Source organism: Mus pahari, chromosome 13, assembly GCF_900095145.1.
Source record: "Mus pahari chromosome 13, PAHARI_EIJ_v1.1, whole genome shotgun sequence".
Lineage (NCBI taxonomy): Eukaryota > Metazoa > Chordata > Mammalia > Rodentia > Muridae > Mus > Mus pahari.
Genome location: NC_034602.1, coordinates 77,945,803 through 77,955,352, shown reverse-complemented (window position 1 = coordinate 77,955,352; position 9,550 = coordinate 77,945,803). Strand labels below are relative to the sequence as shown.

The following is a 9,550-nucleotide window of genomic DNA, read 5'->3' as shown; positions in this document are numbered from 1 at the left end:
GCCAGTGCCTGGCAATCACAGAAGTGGATGCTCACAGTCAGCTATTGGATGGAACACAGGGTCCCCAATGGAGGAGCTAGAGAAAGTACCCAAGGAGGTGAAGGGGGCTGCAACCCTGTAGGCGGAACAACAATATGAACTAACCAGTACCCCCTGAGCTCGAGTCTCTAGCTCCATATGTAGCAGAAGATGGCCTAATTGGCCATCATTGGGAAGAGAGGCCCCTTGGTCTTGCAAACTTTATATGGCCCAGCACAGGGGAATGCCAGGGCCAAGAAGTGGGAGTGTGGGGGTATGGGAGCAGGGGCAGGGGGAGGGTATAGGGACCTTTTGGGATAGCATTTGAATGTAAATAAAGAAAATATCTAATAAAAAAAACATGGAGGTGTTCGATGACTTTTTAATGGCAAAATGATGCTGTAGAAAGAGCAAGAAACATATTTTCCTGGACAAATTTCAAAGGAAAGGGAAACGGGAGTGGAGGAAGAAAATCTGTAGGCTAAAAGTTTACAAATATTTAAAAATGGCAACTGTTCAAATGCTATTTGGAACTCAAATAAACTGGATGTTTATATTGGGCTGGTAAAATGCTTGTCATGTAAAAATGGGGACCTGAGTCCAGTCCCCAGACGCCTATGAAAAAGGCATGGTAGTGTGTGCTTGTCACGTGTGTGCAACCTCAGGACTGTGGAAGTAGGGACAGCTGGTCCCTGGGGAGTGTCAACAAGCCAGTCTACCCTTGCTCGGTGAGTTTAGGCAAGCAATAGACTGTCTCCAAAAACCAAATGGTACCAATGACCGAGGTGGCTCTCTCTGGCTCTCTCCGGCTTGCACGAGCATCCTTAGACACATAAAGTGCACATACATTAACACACAACATGTGATACATATACAGACATTTTAATGTAAGTTTCAATAGTTTCCCTAAGGATAATCCAAGATCAGCGAGTTGTTTTGTATCAGTGACCACCTCGCGTTTCTGTTCTGCTTTTGGGCTTTCAGTGGGAGTATAGGATGGTTAGTCTCAGGCTTCCACAACTTCCCTTCTGCTGAAATACAAACTTGTTCTCATTCTATCTCTCCGCATCACTGAATATGCTAGGAAATCACAGCATCCTCTTCCCCCCACACCGCCATAGGATTTCAGCATCTGTCCGGGATGCTTTCCTCCTGACCACCCTCTGTGCCAATGAAGTGAAGAACCACACAGAGGCTCTCAGCACCCTAGATGCCTTACCCAACCTTCCCAGAAGCTTCAGGAAGGAGCCACGTACTGTGCACAGGTTATGTCTGCTGTTTTTCTCCAAACACCTTCAAAACTGAACCATCTCTTTAATAAGAGCTTTCTTTTTCTTCCTTTCCTCATTTTAGGAGTTATGGGATTTACTTCTTGCTCACCCTAGCCCACAGTTCTTACAGGATGGTTTATCATCTCGCTTTCCTGTCTGCCTGGTATGTTACTACAGACAAACGCTTGACTTGCCCTGGACTCTTCCTTCTGCCAAGCCTTTGCTGAATGCTTTCTGGGCGATGCACTTTCCTGTTGCTAGGTTTTGTGTTCCTGCCTTTTCATGCTTCTATTCTATGGTGATTATGGAACGGTAAAGAGTTGATATGTAATGTAAAGTACTTAGAAAATGGCCTGGTGCATGTTAAGTGTCCATAAAGTCTTAGCTTTTTAAATGATCATTATTTATCTCTCAGCCCCTACATGGTGTTTTGAAGTTGTTTGTGACTTAAACCTAAAATATCATTAGATATGAAGAAAATGTATATAATGTATTAAGTCTTGAAAGATAACCCCCACCACTAAACCATTTTTGTTAGGTTTATGACAATGCCACTAAATCAATGTTTGCAAAACCTAAAAAATAAAGATAAAACCTGTTCTTCATACTTGATGATATGTACTATCCTGAGACAAATATTCTAAGGAAATGGAGGAATACTTACTAAGACACAAGCTTTCAACTGGTGAACAATCATTAATTATAAATCTTTACTCATTCTCAGCACTAGGAATTGATATGATTAAAGACACAGAAATGGCCATGCCTCTGACCTGAGCTGGCCATTATACACGGTGCACATGTAAGTGTCACATTAGCATATGAACAGCCGAGATGCACTCTTGTGTACAGTAGCAGGAGTGGGATCAGGGTCTTGTGGTGTAGATAAGCACTCTAACACCTCACTACCCACTTCCCAGCCCCTTAAACATAACTGGAAATGGGGGAAATCTGAGTTTATTTAACGGAGAACAGGTGCTTTAATTAAATCTTTGGTCATCGAGTCTTCAGGAAGGATGTTTGCCACATTCAGATCCAAAGTAAGAGGACTGCTGCACACACCCATTTTGGGGTAGTGATAAAAATACAAGGTGAAGCCGGTTCCTCACATTTAAGTGAGTGCATCCTGAGATGTTGCCCTAAGGATCTTACTGAGGTGGCACTTGGATGCCTCTGCAGTAGAGTATATCTCTCAATAAGGATCACTTGCTTTTAAGTTAGACATTATCAAGAACCAAGAATACTGTAGGAGGCAATGATAAGCATCTCCTGGGCACTTACCTTGAGTTTATGCTCTTTCCTGTTCACAATTACAGCGGTGATCTGCTGGTCCATGAAAATCAGGATGGTGACTAGCAAAGCCGGGATGGCAGCAGCAAGGCACACCCACCAAGGGTTTCCTCCAAAAGGTGGGACAAACCAACCCCTGTTAGGACTTGTTGGCTTAAAGCAAAGAAATATTTTTTTTCAGAACCGTGTAATATATAATATATGGTTTTAAAATTTTAATTTTTGGAGAGTTAACTTTTTTTTAAAAGTAGAAACAATTATAGTCTGGAGAAAAATTATTTAACAGAAGCCTTCCCAAACGATGTTATTTTTGAGGTTATTGCTAAAGAAAAGATGCAAAATATGGGTTACTGAATAAAATGAGGAGTGATGTTTTGAATACATGAAATTATTTTAGATATCAGATAGAAAACAGAAACATTTAACATTAAGGGACACAGAAATAAGCCTCAAATGTAATATTTTAAGAAGAGGTAGCAAAAGAAATTACAAAGCCACCATGGATTTTGTTTGAAGTTTAATATTTAGCAATAGTTTCTACTCCTGCAAAATAAATGGCTTCATAACACATAAAAAGCTGTACATGTTATATCTGAATTAAGAACTCAGATCTCTTACTTCACATAGGAAAATTATCCAGACGTCATTAAATGACCAGAGCTGTGTCAGAAATCCAGAAAAGTTCTTAATCTCCATCTGTCTGGAGATCATATGTGTTTGGTACAGGAAGAGAATTTCTATGCTAATTTTAACTTTACTAAAGGCAAGTAGATGTAAATATAATATTATTTATGAGTTTGGTCCTCTGTTTTTAGGGTTTTATTTTTTTGTGTGTGTGTGTGTGTGTGTGTGTGTGTGTGTGTGTGTGTGTGTGTGTGCGTGTGTGTGTGTTTCAGAGTCTTATTCTATAGCTTAGGCTGGCCTCAAATTCCCTATGTAACCCAGACTAGGTTTGAACTTATAGAAATCCTCCTGCCTCTGTCTCCTGAATGCTGGGCTGGTAGGCATAGTCCACAAACCCTGGATGCATGATCCCACTCAGTTTGTGCAAAACTTTAGCATGGAATTAAAACCCATCCTCACATGACCTGGATCACACACTGTGAGCTTATAAGGCAAAACACTTCCTCTTGCTCATTAAAGCATTTCAACCCCCAACCACAGGATGGAGACTGCCTCCAAACAAACATTTAGAAAAAAATAGTGGTTTAAGTGGATTAGTGATCGAATCAAGCCAGAATTTACCATTGCTAATGAATATGATATTACACCAGACATATTCTTTACTGTCACATGAGTACATGTGTGCATGCATATCCCCTCTCAGCTTCACAACGCTACAATCAGCTTAATAGTGTTTGACATTATTGTCTCAATAGTGGAGAACACAGAGTAAGGATTTTTCTATAAAATAGGTTAAAGATTTGTAACTAAAAAACTGCATAAATATATAACTACAAATGAATGACATGTAAGTTTTATACATTACACTTATATATACATTAAGTTCAGAAAGTTACATAATTCTTTTTGTCCTCTTTGAACAATTAGGTTTCATATTATAAGTGTTCCTGGCAGGTAATTTGGTAGAAGGGAAAGACCACTAAGTTAGAACTTAAAAGCTTGAATTCGAATTTCACTGCCTGCTGTCACTAGTTAAGAAGTAATGGGCCTGTTGCCCATTTGCTGTGAACATTAGTGGATTATAAAGCAAACAATACTAGCTACCTGTGCACTTTCTCAGAACTACTGCATGAATCAGGCCGATTTCAGACACTATAAGAGTGTCTGAAATATTCTAAGATGGTTAAGGCAGAGTTCATTAATACTATATACTATTTGAAAATGAATGTCAATAAAACCCGAATCCTGAATTTGATCCTCACTGTGGCATTATATTTTAGCGAAGAAATTAGACTATCTGTAATTGAGCCTAACAGGGGATTGCTTTGAGGGGGAAATGGGTAATTACACAAAACTGACTGAAGATTCAGAATAAACCACAATAAAGGAAAAGAAAAAAAGAGTTCAAGCAACAAGCGAAAGAGACACCCGCTCACCTTGAACTCACTTGGCACAATGAGTTTCGGGGTGTCCACGCCAACTAGAGCATCTATTACACAGAATATGAGGATGGACAGGATAATGGCAAAATCACTGATCAGTTTTCTTGCCTGAAAAAAAAATAAGGAAAAACAGGACTATTTAGTACCATATATACGTGTTGGTGCCTATGTTTGAAGTAAAAAGGAATTTGATATTCACTAAGAATTTATCAACAAATTATCCTCTGGCTGGACATAGGAAAGATCACTCAAACGGTACATGTTCTTTGTCCTAAGTGCAGCATGAAAGGCATTTGGATAAGGATAAAATCTAAGCACACAGTACACATTGAAATAGAGCTCAGCTTATCTGGAGAGGAGCATTGTTGGTAATAAATAAAACAACAGTGTCTGAGTCACTGTCTTACTGCCGTTAAAAAATACCATGGTCAAGGAAACTGCTGTACAAAGAAAGCATTTAGCTAGCGGCTTACTTACTGTTTCAGAGGTTAGTCTATTATTACCATAGTGATACAAAGACAGACATGGTGCTGAAGAAGGAGCTGAGAGTTCTACAACCTGATTTGTAGGCAGAGAGAAAGAGCCTGGGCCTGGCTTAGGCTTTTGAAACCTCAAAGCCCACACCCAGTGACACACTCACACCTTATCCAACAAGGCTACACCTCCAATAAGGCCACACCTCTTAATCCTTATAATCTTTTCAAACAGTTCCATTTCCTTGTGACTAAGCAATCAGAAATCTGAATCTGGCGGGGGGGGGCATTTTTATTCAAAGAACCACAAATTTGAATCCCATTAAATAGCCTGAGGATGATACAATTCTATCAGAAGAAGATTCTAAGTTCTAGGCCATTGAGCAATATCAGTATCAAGAACCACAGTAAAGTCCAGAGATGGTAAATAGACACTGAAGGCTGCACAAACTCTCTCTAAGAAAACACCCCTTATTGCTCTATGATTAGGACATTCCTTGATGTGAGAAATCTCTTCATTGCTAAAGTGTGATCGACATTATTTGGGCATCCAATATCCTAAGTGCCTTCTCTGGTCAGGACAAGGTCTGAGCCTTGAACCCTGTGCTTTCTCATGAAGAGGTGCAGAATGGCTATTTAAAGTCATTAAGGGGAGCACGGGACTTTTTGGTTATAATAAGGATTCTCTGTAGTTACTAGTGACACTACTTAGGGCCTAATAGCTTGACTAGAGCAGACAAGCGAGCTCATGGGAGGGATGACAGTAGTGTGTCACTGGATTTTTTCATTAAGAGTTATTCTGTTCCTAATGTTTTGTCTTGTGATTAACATCTTAGTGAGTAAAAGGGAGAGAATCCATATCTTCATGAAGCCCCAAGCCATGTGTCAACCAACATAGATTTGATTCCAATATCAATCTCTCTCAAGGAGAATGGTCATTTGTTATTGTTGTTGTTGTTTGTTTTGTTTTGTTTTTTTGTTTTTTGACACTACTGAATGACAATGGTGGGCTAAGGAAGTATGTGGTTTAAGATAAATAGGCTCCAGAAAGTAACACTATCTCCATGTGTTCAATAGGAGCTAAAGCAAGCAATGGACATTACATGATGCTGCAGCATGCTCTATGAAGCTCCCCTGAGGGCCAGATTCTGTTAGCTCTAGTTTGCTAAAGAAGTACATGCCATGGAAGAGGAGACTGGCTATCTGGAATGAGTTCACTTCAGTTACACACAATGATGTCAAAACAGATGGCAGGAACCAAATGCAAAGCCTTTATTAGCTTCAATTGCTTCATCTGCAAAAGAGAGTGAGAATAGTACCAGCAACTTCACATTGGTTTTCTTTAGCAGAATTAAAGATGATTAACCATGAAAGTACTCAATCTAATATCTGGATAAACTATTATTGTTATTTTGTGTTCCAGGAGGCCTCTTGACTGCAAAGACCACTCAAATAATTAGATTATCTACTGCCAAGAAGTCTCCGAGAAGGATCTTTAATTCTTTTTTTTAAATATTTTTATTAGATATTTTCTTTATTTACATTTCAAATGCTATCCCGAAAGTTCCCTATACCCTCCCCCCACCCCTGCTCCCCTACCCACCCACTCCCACTTCTTGGTCCTGGAAATCCCCTGTACTGGGGCATATAAACTTTGCAAGACCAAGGGGCCTCTCTTCCCAATGATGGCTGAATAGGCCATCTTCTGCTACATATGCAGCTAGAGACACAAGCTCAGGGGGTACTGGTTAGTTCATATTGTTGTTCCACCTATAGGGTTGCAGCTCCTTGGGTACTTTCTCTAGCTCTTCCATTGGGGGCTCTGTGTTCCATCCAACAGCTGACTGTGAGCATCCACTTCTGTGTTTGCCAGGCACTGGCATATCAGTCACCAAACCCAGACACTAATGCACATGCCAGCAAGATTTTGCTGAAGGGACCCTGATATAGCGGCCTCTTGTGGATCTTTAATTCTAAGAAACAAAAACCATCAATCTTATGGAACTGCTATGCTGAGATGATTTTGATTAGAAATCCCTAGAATTGATGCTTCCGAGGACCTCAGTTCTGGATGAAACTTATTTCTCAAGTTTTATGCAAGTAGTGTTGACAATGACAGTCTGGGATAACCTGGCAAAGGTTGGTTCTAGGAAGCAGTTTCAGTGCTGTTAGGCTGTTACAACCATCTCTGTTCTAGGAGGCCACAAATCCCTTTACAACCAGAGTTCACGCAAGTCTAGTAGCTCTTACTAAAGTTTATTAGTTCCCCAATACTCACCCACAAAAATCTAGCTGAACAGTTCAAATATCCTATAACTCATTCAAAGAGTGGGAACAGTTATTTTAAAATGCAGTTCACTCCTTTTTCTGTAATAGAGAAGGATGCTAATGCAATTCCGCGGTCCAAGTTCCCCAGATCTATCTGTCCACTCTGGCAGAGATGAGACCATATCTTGGGTCTATTGTAAGGTGACTACCCTGCCAGTTCAACACGGTGAACTCTCTCCCTTCCTCCCTCCTTCTTTCCTTTTCTTCTGAGACAGAGTCTCTCCACATAGCCCTGGCTCTATGTAGACCACGGTGGCTTCAAACTCATTGAGATCTGACTGCCTCTGACTCCAAAGCTCTGGAATTAAAGGCATGCACCACCACACCTAGCTAAATAATTCAATTTAAAATATTCCTCTACCCTCAAAAAAACTTCCAAATCTAATTTCAAACCCAAATCAGTATTGTCTTCTACCTGCTCTGCTGGGGGTTATTTTATTATTTCAGAGGTGTTACCATTTTTTCAAATAACTTAAAAATATCTTCTATGATTTTATTATTAAATGAATGGCTACTTCCTGGATTACACATATTAACCATCATGTATTTGTCTGAAATATTCATGGTTCTTTCCTATTTAAATTGATTTAATTTTTTTTCCCACTTCAAAAACTGATAGGTGGTCCTTGTAAAATATTTAGAAAAAAATTAAAAAGTATTTCTCAATTCCTTTCCATAGAAATAAACTCTAATATCTGAAATAAATGAGAACATATACTTCTGTTATATATAAGGTTATTCGCAGGTATGTGGACATATAACCTTTGATATTTTGATGGTTTTGTCTGTTTTGTTGTGGTGGTTTTTAAATAAGATCTCCCTTTGAGGTTCCAGATTGGCCTCAAACATAAGAACTTCCTGTGTCAGTCTTGCAAATGCAAGAATTAGAGCCATGAGCTTCTACACTTCTGTTCTCACATCCTATTTTGTATGTCTCTTTCATAGTTTTTCCTATTTCCTTTGATGTTTTCTGTAACAGCAACCTTAATAATGTTAAAGCATTACACTGGACAGATATACAAAGATCATTTTTCCTAATATCCTTGTATTTAGGTCACTTCCAACTTTTCTAGACCATGAAAAAAATATTGTAAAGAAATATCTGCAAACACTTGGGGCTATTTACTTGGAATAAATTACTATAAGCAGAATTGTCCTGTCGATGTGTATATAAAAATTTAAGGCTTTGGGGACATAATGCCAAATTACCATCCAGAATGTAATATCGATTTGCCAATTTCACTCTACCTAACATACAAATGACTCTGGCTAATGTAGAAGGCTAAATCCATACTCAGAGGGAAAACAATTTGCTGCTGTTGACAATATTCAAAAGAATATAAACTAGCCAAATCTCCTAAAACAGACCTTTGGTGTGACTTAGCAAACGACTGTATTTCTTGTTCCCTTCTGATTCTTGTAGTTCACACAGTTTTTATATAAATGCATTGCCCTTTTAAAAAAGACATTAATATTTATTCTCTGAAGTATCTCATTCAGTGGTATAAAGCCAACAGTACATGGACAGAAAGCAAACACAATTCTAAGTGATTCGGAACCTCCTTCCAAGAGCAGAGTGCGTGCATGGGAAACAGCCCAGACAACCAAGGTCATATTTCACAGGTTTCCTGCTTCGATCTAGGAATGCTAGGGTCCTCTGAAGATATTTTGGAAACTGAGTCTGGTAGACTTCCCAGACTACTCTACTGGTTACAGTCAGTCTTGACTGCTGAATTCTTCTCCACTCTTCCTTTCTCGTCATGTTCTTGCTTCTGTTTAGGCTCTTTGCCATAATGATTTCCTTCAGTCCCATACTTAAAAACTGATCACTTTGGGAATAATCATTCCTCTAAATTCCAGAACCACCTATCTGTTTGATACTTCTACTTGGAAGTACTTCTTGGAGGTATCTCAAAATTATGTCAAAAAATTCAGTAACCTCCTCTGGCTCATCTTCCCAGCCCGGCCTGCCTGACCACTGCTGCCCAGGCTCTTTCTTTCACCAGTGTTTTCCATTTTCCTTGATGGCAGCTTAATTTGCCCTATTGTGAAGGATAAAAGAAATAGCTTGCCAACCCACTAACAATATCCTGCATTTAGCAAG

General features: G+C 39.3%; 1 protein-coding gene across 7 annotated transcripts in view; it reads right to left on the bottom strand.

The window, feature by feature from the left end:
- Positions 1-9,550, bottom strand: part of Slc4a4 (solute carrier family 4 member 4) — a 326,617-nt gene that overhangs the window by 33,622 nt on the left and 283,445 nt on the right. For all 7 annotated transcript variants that reach the window (XM_021210774.2, XM_021210776.2, XM_021210775.2 and 4 more), the window contains 2 exons: positions 4,640-4,753; positions 2,571-2,732 (listed from right to left, as the gene is read on the bottom strand). In XM_021210774.2, coding sequence (XP_021066433.1) covers positions 2,571-2,732; positions 4,640-4,753 — 276 coding nt within the window. The remainder of the gene's footprint in view (positions 1-2,570; positions 2,733-4,639; positions 4,754-9,550) is intronic.